Source organism: Toxotes jaculatrix, chromosome 12 (assembly GCF_017976425.1).
Source record: "Toxotes jaculatrix isolate fToxJac2 chromosome 12, fToxJac2.pri, whole genome shotgun sequence".
Taxonomy (NCBI): Eukaryota; Metazoa; Chordata; class Actinopteri; family Toxotidae; genus Toxotes; species Toxotes jaculatrix.
The window spans coordinates 10,921,176-10,940,740 of record NC_054405.1 but is presented as its reverse complement, the minus strand read 5'-3'; the positions used below and the strand labels follow the sequence as shown (position 1 = coordinate 10,940,740).

The 19,565-nt window shown below is 41.8% G+C and overlaps 1 protein-coding gene across 2 annotated transcripts in view; it reads right to left on the bottom strand.

Moving 5' to 3' along the window:
- The window catches only part of LOC121190591 (Down syndrome cell adhesion molecule-like protein 1 homolog), a 51,647-nt gene extending 36,964 nt beyond the window's left edge, over positions 1-14,683 (bottom strand). Inside the window, exons 1-3 of one of the 2 annotated variants that reach the window (XM_041051447.1) lie at positions 14,446-14,683; positions 5,457-5,777; positions 2,700-2,846 (exon numbers count right to left, since the gene is read on the bottom strand). In XM_041051447.1, coding sequence (XP_040907381.1) covers positions 2,700-2,846; positions 5,457-5,777; positions 14,446-14,668 — 691 coding nt within the window. In that variant the 5' untranslated portion in view covers positions 14,669-14,683. The remainder of the gene's footprint in view (positions 1-2,699; positions 2,847-5,456; positions 5,778-14,445) is intronic. The other variant, XM_041051448.1, reaches the window with a different exon arrangement.
- Between the last annotated feature and the right edge of the window lie 4,882 nt (positions 14,684-19,565).

Here is a 19,565-nt window from a genome sequence, read left to right as displayed (position 1 = left end):
TTTGGACAAAGGCTCAGATTTGTGGCTGAAATACGCGGCTGGAAAATAGGATTTTTCATTTGTGTTGCAGTGATGAAACTGGCCAATCACGGCCCAGCCTGAAAACAAAACATTGTTTTTTAAATTCAAAGAGTTCAGTGATGGTTGAACGCTCTGACTTGCTGCCTGCAATGGATTTCCACAGACAATGTCCCACTTTATCAATACAATACCAGATAACATCCTGAGCAGAGTGTGTGTTACCACGGAGACAGCTAATGGGAAAGCTGAAAAAAACAAAATGAGTGAATGTCTGTCTGTCTGCTGTTTGATCAACAAAAACTCTGGGGTGTTTTCTCGTCCTCTGCCTCTTATGACCCCGAATGGGAACAAGCAAGTGAGGAAAATGGTGCGATCAATGTTTCCGATTAATTTCAACTGAAACTTCTCCTGCTGTGTTTCTTAAGCCAAGCGCAGGGAATGGTGACAGGCAAGACAGCCAGCCACCCACTCACTTGCGCGCAGAGAGCTTTCAGTCACAAAATCAATTTTAATTTTCACATCTTCATTAGACCTAACCAGACGGTCCTTTGCTGGCCAGAGAGAGGTAAAAAGTGAGTTTGACTGGCAGTGTTAGAGATGGTTAACTAAAGATTTGGGGATCAGCATTAATAACTGAACGGCTTATAAAACCATATGCATCTGCTGCATATGGATGTTCACTGTGCGTGTGTCCACGTGCATGGCTGGATATCTTTTGTGCATCCATGTGAGAGGGCAATCACAATATTGAGATCACAAGCCGTTCTGCAGAGGTGTTGTGTTTCAAAGACAGGGTATGTTGCCGATAGGTGATGGCGCTGATTGGCTGTTAAGGACGATGAGGTCACCGAGCTGAGGCTGGGGTCAAGGTTGAACCCAATCACACTGTGAGTGTTTGCCATGTTTGTGTGTGCTCCTGTCGCAAGGAAACGAACACTGAGTTCAGTGAGCAGCTCATCATGTTCAGCATCTGATCCTCACACTCACTGCTCATCAACTGACCTATATACCCCTAATTACACACAAGCGGCCTCATGACAGCATGCACAGCAACATCCCATACATAGAAACCATAAATACATACAGAGAGGGAGAGAGACTGGCACATCCAAACTATATCAGCTACATTTGTGTATTCGAATAATGGGATGTTGCACTGTCACTGTGAACCTAAACTTTTTAATGTTTGAATGAGCCAAGCAGAGGAAATGTAAAAGGAGATGAAAGCAGAAAGTCAAAATAGAAAATGAATGGAAGATGACTAGATTTAAAATGTCATTCAAAAAAATTACATTCAACAATGTTAACAGAAACCTATAGACAAGAAACTGGTTGGATGGTGTATGTGTGTGTACAATATGTGCAATTTTCATGCATTTAGTGAAAATACAGCAGAATTGATTGTGTGGGAAAAATAAGAGACCAATATCTAATCAAACTAAATTTAAAAATGTGATTTTATTTATTTATTTATTTTATAGTTTAAAGCCAAAAGTGAAACACTGACTAATGTTTAAGCAGACAGTTGTAAGCATGTTTTGGTATTTCCCACACATTATGTAGCTCCTTAATGCAGCAGCTTGCTGCCAGGATGGTAACTGAAAACAAAGAATTAATTCAAAGTACAGTCATGGCACTATATTACATGAACAATGAAAATGAACTCAAGAAATTATATATATATAAGTGTCTGAAAATAACAAACTACTGCAACCTGGGTGCATGTTTGTGTGTGACACAGTGTCTCTGTGTTTTGCATACATATAATATAAAACGCCATCTGCCAGGACCTGAGGCCGTTCTTGCCCTACTACCCTCCTTGCTTCTCTTCCTTTGGTTCATTTTTCTTCTCTAGCCTTCATCTCGCTTTCCTACATTGTTATTGTCAGCATTTTAAATGCAGAAAATAACCATGCACACCTCTCAAACATACACTATACTGTACTCAGTATATAATCACATAATAAAACACACATAATGTATCTACAACAACTAGACAAATAAAGAGTGAACGCTCCATGTTTCTTTCTTTCTCTCTTGCACACACACTCACACATACAAATGAGGTTAATGAAGATGAATGTGGGGGCACGGTCCTATTGACATCCTGTGTCTCTAATTGTGGCCCTGTTCTTCAAGGACATGGTGCTAAGACAAGCAGGGAGAGGACAGAAATAGATCTGATGAGGAGAAACTCATGCGACTTAGGAGTTTGTCTAACACAGTGTCAATCACAATTAAAGACAGGATTTGACCGGGGAACAAAAAAATGTATCTGATGAGATGGAGATGTAAAAGCAGTGATAGCAGAGGTGGAAAGAATGAAATGTCTGCAAAAAAAAAAAAAGACGGAAGACGAAGGAGAGTGAGGGAAAAGATGCAGGAAGGAAGGAGGAGGAGTAGGAGGGGGGACCGGATCAGTGATCCAGAACAGTGAGCAGACAGAAGACACGAGTTAAGAGTTCGGTCAAACATGGAGCACAGCGGTGCATCAGCCATCCTCTCTCTCTCTCTCTCTCACACACACACACACACACACACACACACACACGCGCACACACACACACACACACACATACACACATACACACACACACACACAGAAGATAAAGACATGTCTAAATTGAACTGTATGAAATCGATCAAACTGCTCCAAATTCAGTCATGTGACGTCTTACCTGGGACAATGGAAACGGTGTCTCTCTCCCAGGACACAACACTGACGTATTCCTGTACGGCAGCGGGGATGAGGCACTTGAACACAGCTACGTTGCCCCGCATTGAGCGCTGGTCTGCCACCCGCACGGTGTAGGGCTCCCTGAAAACTACACAAACACACAGACAGTATTAAGATCGCAGACATCTAAGGCAAAATTATTTTCCTACCACTAAATAGTAGAGATGTGGCAACATGAGATGTCTTGAAGGCTGGCTGACGAGCTTTTCCAGCCAGAAACCGTAAATTAAGCGTTTTTGAAAATCAAAAAATTGTCGAATTTTAAGGTATTTCTTATCTACACAACATATCTTCCATCACAGATGTGTTGACAGTGGATGAACATCATGGCAATTTCATCACAGTGTGAGCATTTAGGCAAAAACAATAATCTACTTGTGTTTACATCATCAAAAACAACACATTAACACTCCAGAGCAAAACGCCCTTTCATCAATTACCAGAGCTCTCCACACGTATTCATTGGAAATTACTGGCCTACTCTTGTGTATTGTTTGAACTCTTCTAATCCTGCCTCTGCTTTCACCATAAATGGTGCAAGCCGCCATTAAGCAGGATAATCATGGAAATTATTTTGCCGAGCTTTGGCATGACATCATCACGAAACACTGATCTTCTGTTTTTGTACAAAACTTCATGCAGAGACGACAGAGTCAGCAGCACATTCAAAGTAAACTGCAGGGTTATTGCTGCCTCTGCTTATGCAGGTTCATGCACGATTTTACACTCTGTTGAATGAGCAGGGTCTCATTAGCAAAAATCACATGAAAGCTAGGACGAATCCGAAGGTTGCTAAGAAACTGGTTCGGAATCCCTTTCCTGGTAACAGACACGATGACAGCATGCATACGTTCCTGCTGCAAGAGGGGACACACATGCAAATGCACAGAAATATCGTCTTTGAAAAGAAGAGCAGAATAAAACAGGTCTATTAGGTTATTTTGAAATAATGTGGGATGACCCACCACTGATGTTGTGGTTAGCCATGAAGCACTAAAGCGGATTCAAATGAGACCCCTGTCAACTATTGTTTAGTGGCAGAGCAAGTACAAAACCACAGCCACAAGACTGAAAGACAGACCCCCCCACCCACCCTCTAAATACAAAGTCCTGTCTGACTGTAACCTGTGCACCAGAGCTGCCAGGGCCCAACAGAGGCCGCTGGCTGCAGGATGTTTGGTTCATGCTAATCCCTCGTCTCCTGAGGCCGGGCTTTTGGGTCATGTGGGAATGAAGGCAGCAACCGGCTGGCATGCAGCTCAGGGTCCTGGCTCAAATCCTCAACTTGGCGCTAGTATTAGTATTAGAATGAATATGAGTATTAGTTCAAGTCGGTGTTGGGAGGCAGAATATGAAAACAGATGTTGATGGCAGGAGGGAAGGGGGAGGGACCAACTGGCCTGAATGAACGATGGGAAGGAGGGGAGCGGGGGACAATAGATGCAGTGTAACTATCACCCAGCTTTAGCTTTGTTCCAGCTGTGCTTTGATTTAACTGTTTTTTGGGTAAATTTCACTTTCTTCTTCTTCTTCATGTGTCCCTGCTCATTCAGGAGCTGAAGGAACCCAAACCCACAGAAGTACTATTTTACTTGAGATGAGGTCTGGCTTATTAAAGCAGCCTCACGCGGTCTAATCAATGGAAAGCACCAATTAGGTTTGTTAATGAGAGATAATTAAAGAAGTGTGCTGTGGCTATATTTAGACTGGCACAAAAGGACAGTTTGAAGAACGAGGGAGCAGGGAGAAGAAGAAGGAGGACAGGAAAGAGAATGTGATGGCAACAGAGGCAGCTTCTGGTCAAACTGTCTAAAAATAGCCTACCTACAATAACTACTACTGTTTATTGATTGGCTCTTTATTCTAATACTAATGAAAATAGCAGAATAAATTAGTTATTTCTTCTGACATGTTTTTAATGTACTGTAACAGTGTACTTGAACATGATGGATTATAAAACATAAAAAAAATGCTGATAAGGTCACTGATAATTAGGACCATATCTCCTCAATTTAAGGTGGCGAATTTCTTTTCATACCTTGCAAACCTTTAAAAGTCATTGCTTAAAAATACGAAACCGGCTGTGATGTTCCTGGTGCCTTTGGCCGTACTGACCTTTAACAAAGTGAAGGACAGTAAATGAGGATGAGCTGGTAAAGTGATATAACCTATTGTCACACTTTCTCCCACTTATCTGATCTTGTTATATCATCTAAAAAAAAAATCACATCGGAGTCGCTACTTAACTCTAAGTACTGTAGGGGCTGTGTTTTGGATTTCATCCTACCAGATGGCGCCCTGCTGTAGATGAAGCTGAAGGGGTTATGTCAGTGTAAAGTGCAGTGGTTCATCACCAGCTCAGTCAAAATAGGTGTGAGCGAAGGCCAAGGCCTGGTGTAGTATGTTATGCAGATGTTCTCTCTGTAGACTGTGTTCTAGGTCAATCTGTGTTCAGGTTGAGACAGGCTTTTTTAGGGCAGGTGCTTCTGTGCGTGTGTGTGTGTGGGTTGGGCTTTTTGCAGTTGCCAATCACATCTGCTCTAATTCATGCTTTCAGCAACTGTCTCTTTGTGCTCCATTCCTCATCATGTTGTGACTTTTTGCTCCATATCCCTTCTTTGCCATCTCCATATTGCAGCTCCTTAAATCTTTCTTTGCTCTGAGGTCCATTCCCTCCCTGACTGTCTGTCCGACTCACCAGCTTTGATGCGGATGTTGGGGCTGCGGATCTTGCCGGCCTGGTTTTCGGCAGTGCAGAAGTAGTCGTTGTCGTGGATGTAGCTGTTGTAGGCAGAGGGCGAGAAGGGGTACAGTTGTAGAGTGCCATTAGCGTGCACGTGGCGGATGTGGGGCACGTCGTAGATGTCGTCGCCGGTGGCCAGGTACCAGCGCAGTATGGCACTGGGGGTGCCCCCTGCTGGACAGGGCAGGGACACCCCCACCGAGCTGGAGTAGGTTACCCTCTGCAGGGAGGCATTCACAAAGTACAGCCTGGTAGAGCCCACATCCTCACTGTGTACTGCAGGGGCAAAGAGACAACACAACATCACTCAGCAGGCCGAGGTGGAGGTGAGAGACCAACAATGAGCACCTGTTAGTCCTGCATACACACAGAGGTACAAAAATAACCTAACAGGATTCCATTGACATTAATGGACAAAAGATGGACAGAATGGAAATGTCCTTGAAATGTGTTGCAAAATAATCATAACAAATGTATGTCAAACGTCCAGCTGCAAACATCAGTCATGTGATGCAGAAAGCCAGGGATTTGGCTAAAGCCTGTGGTGGTTTAGGTGGATCGGAGAGGGGGAGGAGCCTGTTACCTCTGTACAGTGTGTGCACACATACACAAACAAAGACAGAGAGGGAGAGAGAGAAGAGAGGGAACACGCTGATAGGTTATGTGATTGGAATTTCCATGCCAGACGCAGAGATTTAAGTCTATTTAATCTCCTTACATATTTAACACACACACACACACACACACACACACACACACACACAGTCACACTCACAAACACACACACACACACACACACACACACACACACACACACACACACACACAGATACATACAGGAATGTTCTTCACTGGCACTCAGATTAAACACATACAGCTCCAGCAGAGAAAGGAGAGTGAGAGGAGGAAAGGAGGAAGAGTGGCGAGGGGGTTGCCTCTCAAATTTGGGGTCATTATAGGAAAGATTAGAAGAGAAATAAGTTGGGGGACACCGCTGACGGACAGATGTGGACGTTAACCACCACTGATTCTAAATTATGTCATCTAATACACACCATCCCACCACATGTTCACCCTGTTAATATTCAGTGCAGCACAGAAAGTCTTTAAAACATCATGGAAGATACTAACAGACACTGATGGAAAGAAGATTTTGATCCAAATTGGGTGAAGTTAGCACTTAGTGCATTGTGGAAGTTGTTCAGTCATAACTGTGTGTTTTTCTCTTTCTTTCTTTTCCTTTTTTTCCCAACACCAATTGGATCAAATTGATTTTCCTGTTTATTTCCTGCCCATTAACCCATTTCTGCCCAAAATGGCAGAAACTTTTTTTTTTCTTTTGGGGGTGATGAAAATGTCTATCTTAGAAACATTTGGGACTGAAATGTATCATAAAATATGTTTTTTTGTTTTTGTTTTTTCAAGCATAGAACGTTGCCAAAATACCATGAAAAACAGAAATAGTCTACAAAATGGTAAGCATATATGAAGATACAATATAAATTTAAACACCTATGGTGCAACAAATGATTGTTTTCCTTATTGAATGATTGATTAATCTGAAGAGTATTTTTTCTTTGATGAATGGATTAATCATTAATCCTCTTTAGATTAACATACCTTTCAGAGTTTCCTAAAGGCTAAGGTGCTATCATAAAATCGCTTATTTTGTCTGATTAATACTCCAAAACTGAAAGATATTCAATTTAATGTCAATTCTCATGATTGAAAAACTGCAACTAAGAAATATCTGGCATTTTTGCTTTAAACAATTAACTGATCATCAAAAGAGATTGCTGTTTTTAAAAAAAAAAAAAAAAAAAAAAAACACATTTTAAAAATCACTTTTTGACTCCTGTGTGGTCCAAATCATCTGCTGTCTGTCAGACCTTTCTGAGTTCTTTGGTTTAAACCCACTGTGAGGAATGTAGGAAGTGAATAACAAGCAACACTTTGTCACAACACCAGCTAATTGTTAAGCTCACTTTAAATATCATCACTGCAGGTAACATACAGCTCAACAATCACAGCTGCTCCCTGCCCACACTCTGCGTGCAAGAAAGTCATCATGTTTTCTGATGCCGAGGCACAGACATCTCCAGTGTCTGCAGAGGAAAGTTTCAACACTTATCTTGATCATAACTTTATTTATTTATCAGTATTAATGACCTCTTTATGATGGCAAGTGTGCAAATAAACATAAAATGACGCTGTAAAGTTAAGGAAACACAAGATACATGAGAAACATGTCTGTTGTTCACATTACATACCACAATAATTAAATTAGTTGTGACAATCAAAAGCATCTGCAGCGAGGCTTGCGTTTGAATCGCTAAAATGAAATGAAGGAATGAAAACAAATATTGCCTCTGATCATCCAGCGCATTTCTTTCTGGCTTTAAGCTGGTGATGACGACTTTAAAAAAACAACAACAAAACATTAACAAATACTGTAGAGTCTGGCAGAATCAATCACCAGCATCAACAGTGTCATTGTGCTGGCACAAAGCTCGGAGCACCAGATCGAAGAAAGACTCTGTCAATCTCTTCCATCCACTGCGGTTTGTCAACAACCCCAGCTTCCTTTCAAAGAAGTGCTGCTGTCCCTAGACTAGAGATTGATAAAGCTGGGCAGCATGTTACAGATGGTATATGAAAATGTGTCTGGCAGTCCAGTGGTGGGCTGCAAAAACCAGGTCAGACTCCCTCCCCTCTGCAGATTACTGATAATGGCCCCTGAGCATAAAGCCCATATTAAAGATTGCAATATCTATAATCTCCCAATGGGGGGACAGGACTAAAGTGGAGGAGTGAGGGGGTCACCCTGAGAGCTCAGGGGGGGCTGGGCAGCAGGAGAACCTCTCATACAGTAGATTATATGGCCTGAGGGTCCAAGCACTGGGGGGCTTGGGAGCACTGGGACTGATGGAGTGGGAAGTGGAATAGAAAAGGGATCAGAACAAACTCCCACCAATCAGAGCCTGTCAAAACCAGACGAACCACACATGCACTCACCCAGCAGACACACACACACACACACACACACACACACACACACACACACACACACACACACACACACACACACACACACATAAACACACTCCAAAAGCAGCTCTCAGTCACACTAGGAGGAGACAGAGTGGGTTGCCATGGTGGCGCTGGCACTTGAAAGCTGTGACTGAATAAAAAACAATGCAGCAATTTAACCTAACAACAGTGACCCACTGAACAATCTAAATTTAGAAACCTAAAGTCACAGAGCCCCCAATTCTGTCACACTGTCTCAAAGTAAAAAAGTGAGCAAATATGTTTAAGTGATATAGAGATAAAAACAGAGCAAGTAGGCTGCCTACACAGAAAGTGTGTATACGCTGTAGAAACAAGTGTGTATAAACGACTGACATGCCAGTCAGTGACAGGATGTTCGGTTAGGTGTGGTCACACAGACTCACTGGTGCATCACAATGAGTGCACACCAAAACTCAACTGGCACAGTCCTGGTTTTGGCCAGACTGGCAGAGTTTCCAGTCCATTTAAAACCAGCAGATGAAACGTTACATAGGTCACCACCTGTGCCAACCTGTACACGCAGCTTGTGCGGCAAGATAACAAAATGCCACATGTACCAACCGGTGAGGTACACAACAGAGGCTGCACGGAAAATGTGCCTTTGTCAACAGCTTCTCACGACTGAATCCAAACAGAAAAGTACTGACATGCCAGTCAAAGATTAAGTTCAAGTTAATGCCCTCACCCTAATGTACAGCTGCTCAACATGTTTATAATACTGAACCTGCCTCCTCGTGCACCTTGGAAAAACAACAAGAAGGTCCTCAACAAGAAGATATATTTTTATTAGTCGTGACAGTGAAATACCAGAGAAAACATGTTGTACAGTCAGCATCCTGTCAAACCAGCAAGCTCCCAGACCAACTCTTTGAACTGGTAAAACAACGCAGTTAACACAAGTAACAAATATATTGTTGTCAACTGGTTGTAGTTACACTAAATAAACAAAAACTAATGTGGAATGGCATGTTTTTGTTGTGTTAAAATTCCACCAGTTTGCATTTCTACCTTAATCGAGGGCTGCAGCTAACAGCTGTTTTGATTAAAATTCTTAACCGATCATCAAAATACCTGGCAATTAAGTTTATTTCCACAGCTCTACATTGATGTGAGCTCATTTATCTAATAGAAACACATATATGAAACCTGCAAGTGGGCTCTAACAATGTGATACATCCATATCCCTCACACATGACGGGTGGCCCCTGTTCATCACCACCTCTCTCAGTGATGCCTGTAAGATCGAACCCCAGCAGCGTGTGGACAGTCGGTACCCCGATAGCAGTATTGACCAAAGCTGTGGGGTTCCTGTGCTGCTGCTGCAGCAGCTCACCTACACCCAGGAGGCTTCATCAGCCTCGTTCAGAGACGGCACCGGAGAGAAAACCAGCCCTCGCTGGAAGGTGTTGGAGCACTGACGGCGTTGTTGGAGTTTAAAGCTCAGGCTGTCAAGAGTTGCAGCCACTATTTTATACATCCTGCCAGAGAGCCACGCATGAATATGTATGTCAGTGAGGCAGAAGTCATAACCTATGCAAGGTTTCATCATGCATAATGCAGCTGATCTACACCTCTCCAGGATGTGAGTGTGCACAGGAGTGTACACTCACACACACACACACACACGCACACACACACACGCACACACACTCGATGCTCAAAACTGTATTGTGATGAGGAGGTAAACAAACCCCAGAACTCCCAGTGTTCCACATACACACTTTCTCACACTCGGAGCTCCCTGTGCCTAGCCAGAGGGATTATACCTCCACATGTTCTTCCTCTTCTCTTTTCATACGATAGAATAATTTATTTTCACAGCATTTCGACTTCATTTGAATCGTTTCGTGGGGTGAAGGTCAATAGTAGGACTCAACTTGTCAGAGGCAGGACACACATGTCAGCCTCACGATCTGTCAGAAACCTCTGCCTCCTCTCCTTCAGTGCTTTCTATTTTGGAAACAGCTTCCAACCAGACTCTAACTCCGGTGTTCACTTCCAGCCCGTCCTGCCATCTCTCCATCACTTGTCCTTCAAGTGTTTTTGTGGGATAGAAAGTTAGGAGTTGCTTTTTTTGATCGGGGACATGAGGATTGAAACTGTGTGTGGAAACATGAAGCAGCAGAGAGGAGGACGCAGAAGGAGATGCACAGTTAAGAAAGGGTGTGAATTGAACATTGGTGGGATGTGGGGGTTATGAAGGTGATAAGTAGGTGGTTGGTGGGTGGGGAAGGTTGGTGGGGTTACATCTAATCAGTGAAGGGGTATCGCCACTCCCCACCCGCTGTCTTTCTGTACACCCTGTCCCCAACAATCTGCTCAAGAATCAGCCACCCACCCCCCAACTAACCCCCCCCCCCACACCATGCCCACCTCCACCCCCCCCCCCCTTTGCTGTGTCAGTAAAAAAAAGTGTGCTACTTCAGCAGTCCCCTGGGACCTGCTCCCCCTCACATCAAAGCAGCCAGTTTCTCTCTTAATGTGAATATCAAATCTGTGGATCACAAGTCCCAGCACAGTCTGCATAAACTGCCCCTCCCCCAACCTTTAATTCTGCCTAGTGATGAGGGAGAGAGAGGGAGGGGAGTTACTGCTAGAGGAAGCGATGGAGGGAGGGAGAGATGGAGAGAGAGATGGAGGTAGAGAGAGAGAGAGAGAGAGAGAGAGATCCAACAAAAACAACTACTTGCTTCAGAGATTTGACATTTGCTGAACGCACCCTCCCTCTAAAAATGTGCAGCTCCAGTATCCAATAAAATTTGGAGGAGGTCTGGCTCAATTTAGCATCAGTGTGGTGTTATACAGAGTTCTTCCCGAAAAAAAAAAAAATCTTACTATTGATTGTGTTCATTTGCATCTTTTTTCCATTTTGTATTTTAATAACGATTAATTCTAATTCAAAATCTCATTGGGATTTATGATAGATTTAAGGACGAATGATGGGAGAGTAGGGATCCCAGTGACAGAGCTGTAACATCCTATTGGTGAGCTGGGAAGTGCAATGAGCTCCGTTTCTCTGCTGACAGTCTCACACCAGCACACTTTACGCACCATTTGACAACAACATTGATCAAAATTTGAGTGCAGATATTTTTTCTTAATTAATTTGTGAAAAATAGCTGATACCTGTGTTGTTCAATTATATTAAACTGCTGGTTTATCAGGATAAAAGTGTAGGGAATATAAGATAAGCCGTTTGATCAATTATCAGATGCTGATATTTTTCATTTTTATTTAAAAAATGGTCAACAACAGTCAGTTCAGAGAGCATTTTTTAATTTTTGTGTCCATGTTAAATAATAAGAATCAGAATCGTGTACCTGAGCCCTTCAAAGGAGCAAATGACAACCAGCATCACGTTATGAGCTGGTTATTTCTGCTTTAAGCCTCTTTAAAATGGGTGTTTTCACATTCTCAAATGTAAAATTAAATAATGCCAGGTTTGAACTGGTAAAAAATGGAGGCCTGTGCCCTTCTTGAGTAATGATTGGCACCCCTGTGGACCACACAGCTCTGTCATTGAGTGGTGCCTATAGCTCAGATTGCAGCTTTAATTGTGCAGTCTTGCAAAGGCAGCATAGGGAATTGGACTGGAGAGGGAAGGGGGGGGGGGGGGGGGGGGTGTTTTGCATATTTCTATTTGTAGGGGGGTGAGTAGTCTTGAGAAGAGTGTGCCAGGGTGAGAGATCACCTTATTGCTTTACACACCTCGAATTAAAATTCAAGTTATATCATTTGAACATTACAGAAATCTTTTTTGTTTTGTTTTGTTTTGTTTAATTAATTAGATGCTAAATGTGAAGTTCCAAATAGGCCCACAGCAGGCCTGTACATATTAAACTTGATTTTATTCACTGCTAATTAATACACAATTACAGTCAATACAGCCTGTGAATTTGATTTAAAATGACAGCCAGAAGAAAACACAAGTTTTTGATTTCAAATCACCCACTAAAAAATTACAGTAAAACCATCTTTCAGAATTTTACAATATTTGAAATTACTGAAAGCGTCTCTGACATAGATTGACAACATTTTTTAACATTATTCGTGCAGGAATTTACGTTTTTTTTTCTTTTCCGTAAAGAAATAAGTGAACTTTCTGTTTGCCTTCTGCACAAATAACATCCTAAAGTGTCCAACAGTCCACAACAAAACCAAGAGGGGGTGTCCCCTTACACACACACACCGCCACACACACATACGCACAGAGAAACGAGAGCCCCGACGCACGCGCTGGCGCAAGCGCGAACACGTCCGCGGGGTCCAGGTGCGCTATTAGTGAGGAACATGACCGGGCAAGTCTATAATCTGCACCCACGCCCCTGGAGTTTCTCATTTGGTGAAATAAATTTGCGCACATTAATGTGATTCCGCAGAATCCGGAGAGGCTCTGAAATCACACCTCGAATTATTGCTGTAAATCAACAGACAACATCTGACAAATGCAGTGAATTTAAGAGAGTTGAGTAAAACACGACATGGACAACAAACACAGGCAGCAACCATGTAACCGAGCTAATTGCTAATTGATATCTCATATAAAAAAAAAAAAAAAAAGGCTAATCCAATGTTCGAAAATGTCTGAGCTTAAAATGGTAAATGGACCGAGGTTAATGGCCTATTTTAGCTCGTCTGCACTGAGAACACCACATTCCCCCCTCAAGCCAATTCACCATATCCCAGACTTTTTTTTTTTTTTTTTTTGATAAATAAATTTACACCTTCTAAGGGCCTGAGCGAATAAGGATAATAAGGACAAAAACAATTTGTAAACACGGCTCCAAAACACACAGGCTACACAAAGGCCCAGAAAGATGCTCTCATGTGGAGATAGTGTTGAATTTCTGTTATTTTCGACGCAGATTTGTTCAGGATTATTATAATGCACTGTAATAGCAGAAGATCAACTTTGCAATAGGGTCAGGGATTTGCTGCATATTCTGAACAAGAAAGAAAAAAAGGAATCCATTTAAACAAATACACCGCTTTTTCCCCCTTTTTTTTCTTTTCCATTTAAAAACATTGACCAAATGAATTAAACAAGAGGGAGAAATCTGAATGCACTAATTATGGCCTTTATGTGGGTGTAGACCTATTAAACTAATAAGGCCGTTGTTGGGGTAAAAAAAGTGCCTTTTATTTGTCATCTAATTTAAAATGGCAGCAATTTGTCATCACACAGAACAAGAATTAAAAACCTTTAAAATCTCTTCCTAAAAAAAAATAAGAGCATCTCTGTGGAATGAAGCGCTAGTGCCAAATACAGTCCATCAAAACAGCTGCAATTAGCAAAGGCTACACAATGAGAGCATCAAGATACCAAAAATCACAAGCATGCCCCTCAAAACTTTATAGGAGTGCGACACATCCAGTGGATTTATTCTGAAATTGGCAATCAATTGATATAATTGAAGGCCGATCCATGTTTTCATTTGTCTCTCACCCTCCCTCTGTATTTGCACCTCATTCTCCCTATTCAGCCATTTTACATATTCATAACTGGAGTTGGTAATGCGAAAACAATCCGTGCTATCAGCACCATCTGAGGCACCAAGGGCCGCTGCACAAAACCACAAAATACTCAGGTTAAAAAAAACAAAACAAAAAAACAAAAACATCACTTCACACCTTGACTTTCACAATATTTCTATCTGTTTATCCGCAGCAGGTTTGTTCATTTTTATTTAAAGAATTCATTTCGACCAATTCCTCATCACAAGGCATCTAATGACACACCAAAGCACAGGCCACACGTTTCATTCAAAGCTACAAATGAATAATAATTTCCATTATCACTTTTCCTTCAACTTAAAAGCACTCAGTGTACAGGATGTGACATTTTCCAGGCGTTTCTGTTTTTTTCTCTTACCTTCTTGGAGAGAGTACAGCAGGAGTAAAGTTACAAGCCACATGCCATAAATAGCAGGTATATTTTTCGGGAATATTTGGCAATCCTGGCAAGTGTGAGGCGCGGTTTTTTGGCCAGGCGGGTCTCCGTGCTGGACTGGCGACTGTGCTCCCCGGAGGTCTCTCCAGCCCTGCTGCCCCGCTAAGCATGGAGGGGAAATGAGAGGCGCCTCAGCCCCGCCCATGTCCCCTCCTCTCCTCTCCTCTCAAGACTACCGTGCATACAAATCCATCCTCCCTACAATAATCAAACACCACGGAACGATGGGTCACAGCAAAGTCGGGGGTTGATTTGAGTGGAACAGTGGATTTTGGTCCAGTTGTACTATCCAAATTGGCCGGTTGTGTGAGCGGTAGAGCTGCGCAGACAGATCTGTTGGCACCTTGGAGAGCGCACCCACCTGTGCGCCCCTGAAGACCGCGTTTCTTTGCGCAATATGGATCTACAAAACCCGCTCAGACTGCCGCTCAGGCTGTAAAAAACATGTTAATGTCTTTTCTCCTGAGTTTGGGCTTTAACACAGGGATGTGGAGCTACATCACAGAGTAGTAACTGTTTTTCTTTGTCTTTCGGAGCCATGAAACGTGCGTTGACGTTTGCGCACAGAAATGCACTGCAGACAGAGAGGAGGAGAGAGAAAGAGAGTAGCGGGGTGTGGGGAATGACACTTCCACACAGCAGGTAAAAAAAATGTAGCAGGTTAATCAAAGAAATACTAAAAGATAATAGTGAATTCTTGAAGGAAAGTGAACAACTTCCTACGATACTAGTTTCCCAATTTCTCTCCGCTGCGCCTGATGTGACAAGCTGCACTGCATAGGCATAAGAATTAGCGGAGGGCGGTAAGTTGCGGGGCACTCCCAGTTCATGGAATATTTAAAGTCACTGTGGATGCCAGTGGTGGATCTGAAAAGTGATCCTCTTCTGCGACAGATCCAACTGCCCTGAACAAACCCCGGATACAAAAACACCAGTAAAACCAAAAATGATTTAATTGTGAAAAGGCGTTGAATTTCATTTGGAGAAATTTTGTGAGAAAAGTTGACCGATTGAGAACACAGAAAGCAAAAACAGAAAATGCTTTGGAACGTCTCAGCCACTGTCTCTCTGGTATCACAATTATTATTGTTACATATAGCATTAAGTTGTGTTGACATTTTAATACACATTCATTAACATGTATTTCATTCAAATGCCTCAGACATATTCACGTTACACGACAGGCCTTTAGAGGCTGTGTGGACTGGATCAGATGCTTTAAGAGCCAGATTTTCCTTTTACACCACTGACAGAAATAATTAAATTAACATTCGAGTTGTGTTTTATTGGTATGCACGTAATTCATTAACCACACACGAACCTGTTAAACTATTTTGAATTCCCTTTCAATTCATCCTTTTATATTTGACTTGCTCATAAATCAAACAATGCTCAGAATCGTCTGGGAAAAGTAAAAGTTTCTCATCCTGCTCTCATTTAAGAAAAGGAAACCTCAACCTCAATCATGAAGGTACAAGTGGCAAAATGTAAAAAAAAACCCAAACAAACAAAAAAACAAAAACGAAACAAAAACGTGTGTATGTGACGCTCAGGGGTCAGAGGTCACTCACTGAAACTCTGACTGCATTTAAACTTCACCAACTTCAAGAAAAAAGCTCATCCCCTCCTCCCACTGTGCTGTCTGCTGCGATCTGCTCCGACCTGAAGTCCAGCTTCTGACTCCACATGCGGGTCACTGCTGACATCTGCTGGTTGAGCTTCAGCAGATTATATAGATCATATAAGAAAACTTACCGGAAAATAGCTTTGCCTGTATGTGAAGTAACTGCATTAATAATAAAAAGAATGACATAACAAAACTTAAAATCTAGTCTGAAGATTTCCTTTTTATGCAACTTAATTTACTGACAAATGGACGATGGGATTATCTCACTTTGTAAGAGCCCTTGTAGGGATTAAAATTGGAATCCTGAAGATTTCAGTCCTGGTAGATTTGGCGACACCTGTGGATAATGTAGTAACAGGAAATATGGCTTCATACAACAGCCGAGGACTGGAGCACTCCACCACAAACAACTGAAACTACAATATAGAGAGATAATTACTGAATGTACATACATTGAATAGCTACTGGACAAAAATGTTGACCATAAAAACCATTTAAAAAAGGAAACGAAAAAGTTTAAGTTCATGAAATCTTGAAGAATATAACTCTAAAGGGATACCCCAATGTTAGTTCTACATTTCCATAAAGCTGGGGGACTTTCTACAGACAGATTTATATAAAAATGGTGAAAACTGACCAAGCAGAGGCTTAGACATCCTGTCTTTTAGTCCCTGGCATGGGTCAAGCTACAAAAAAAAAAAAAAAACAACAACAAAAAACAAACACATACAGCACTTCCCATGACACGTTTCATCTCTATGTTTAAGTGCACAATTTACCTTTGTAATTATCTGTTTTCATTGTTCTTCCTCCCTCTGCCCAACAGGAGGCACTGCTGTCAAAGTTCCACTCCTTCAGATACAACAGCAAGACCAGACAGATTTTATTGAAAAGTTTATTAGATTTCATGTTTCTATAATAAAGAGATCAAGAGCTGATATGCACAGATGAGAGGCTGAAAATGGGGGACATCGTTTGAGGGCGAGCCAGAGCATTATAGCTTTATATTTGTGTGCAGAGAGCAGCAGCAGCAACGTTGTATGACTTTGTGAGTCTACACTCTCTACAGGGTCTGATTCAGTACAGGGGGCTCCAGTCCACTCCATGCTCCTCTCTGGATGCTCCCCATTCACCCTGCATCTCATCATCACAACTCCCTGATCCGGGGACATCTCCTACGGTTGTATTGCTTACCGAACTGTTGTGGTAACTCAAAAGTGCAGTGTGACAAACTGTCAGAGGATTTCACTTCTGTTGTGATTTGCATAGAGTTGCTCGTCATCATAAAGTCCTCACTGACACAATCTCAACATTAACCTAAAACTTTGTTTTTCTCAATACATTGATTGAGTGAGACAGTAACTCAAACTCATTTTTTGAACTCAGTATAACTGGACCTAGTTCAACCCACTCTTCTACAGCTATTTAACTGTTTGATTTGATGATCCTGTGATGAGAATTTGCTTAAAGGTTAAGATATTTTTTCTTGATAATATAATTCATAGTCCAGCTTGAGGGTGGATTTTCTCTTTAAAGTCAAACAACGAAAAGATCCCATGAAATGGGATGACGAAGTTGTTAAAACTTTTCCAACACTTTTGCTTTTCTTCTTTTCACAACCAAGAGCCCACCGGTTTATACTTAATAATTTTGGGAAATACTCTATTCACTTTTTTGCTGAAAGTTGGATGAGAAGATTGATACCACTGTCAAATCTGTATGCTAAATACCAAGTTACAGTTAGCCCATCTTAGCATAAAGACTGAAAACTGATTGATCCCTCAGCATCTAATGCTGTTTCAACAAGAAATACATCACCTTGAGGAACTAACAACACCATTTCATGGGACCCTAAAGAGTCTAAGCTCCTGACCTTTTCCTCATGTGTGATGTTTGGTTTCTTCTCATCTCATCTGGATGAACAATGTGGCAAACCAACACTGATTTGGATCACACACACACACACACACACAAAAAAAAATACACAACTTTTTAAAGTGCCCAACACACTCCCTCTATAACATATTGCTTCAAGCCACTGATATAAGACTGGAGGCACATTATTATTGACATAAGAGAGAGTTTTAGAAAACCACCAGAAGCTCACACTTCACTACAGTACGTTCATTTAACACCTGTTGCGACTGGGGAGGTACATTTTGTTTTAGTCTGACCTGACACAGTGTTTACTCACACATCTATCCCATTCTCCAGAGGTATTTCTTATTAAAGCCAGACATTCAGTGTCTTGAATGTGCAACAGATGTACGATATATTGTAAATGCAGCTTAAAATTACATTTTCACTGTTTGAGTTTGATGCAGATACATTCATCTTCTGCTCAGTAGGAATCATCCCTGTTTGTCACAGTCAGCGGCTACACTGAGAGCATCTCTTCTCTTATTTCCTGCTTGAACAGGGTTTATACTTGAAACTACAGCCCCCCTGCTCAGCCTGCTGTCTGAGAGCTGAGACAATTTTAAACCATGAGTTTATGGAGCAGTTGCTGTATGCATGGACAGGGCAACCAGGTTTTCCTATTCCACTGCAGTGCAGCAGGTAATAATTATGTATTGCAAAGAGTTTGTCAGTGTTTAGGAGGAATGAGCCATGTCCATGAAGAGGCACATACTAAGCAAAGGGAATATGCAGAGCCTGAATCCAGGCATTCAGAATCCAAGTCCACATCACCAAGTAGTGCTTAGCCTTAGCCAGGGTTAGCACAATAAAAGTAGCATGGCATAAAATGGCGCTGACGCTACCAGTGTTAGTATATTAGAACATTTTTTTTTTTCCAAAAGTATGCACATCTGTTTTCAAGCACTGTGTCTAAAATCTGCCCCATGTTGCTCATGCTTAGAATGCATTGGTTATTTGTCTTAAAAGCAGCATCATTAGAGGGTCATTCATTCTTCTAGAGGGTTGGTGGGGGGGGGGGGGGGGATTGTTTATCATTTGATTTCATAAGCTTGTTGTATTATTACTGTCTGCTGCGTTTTTATAAACTGTGTTGCAATATGTAGCTGTCCTCGCTGACAGCGGAGCATAGAAGCACTAACAGGCACCTGTGTTTAGATCAAGCAAAGAGAAGGTAAAAGAAGAAGAACCGGGCTGAATCCTGCAGTATTTTCATCAGTCTAGCCTTCATGCTAGTACTTCTTAAATCGCCCTTTGTTTTACCACAGTTGTTTGAATAAATATACTGTGTGTTTTGTGCACAGTAGAAGTAGTAGAGGTACAAATGGATTAGCAGATCTGTCAAATTGAACTGCCTGAACTTAAAGGACATCAGTGTAATTTCAAAATCAGGTACTGATTTTGAAATTACACTGAGTACACCATGTTATCAAAGGGCAACTGTGACTTTGTTGTTATTTAAAGAAGGATTCAGCCCGTTGCATTTATTCCCTATTTC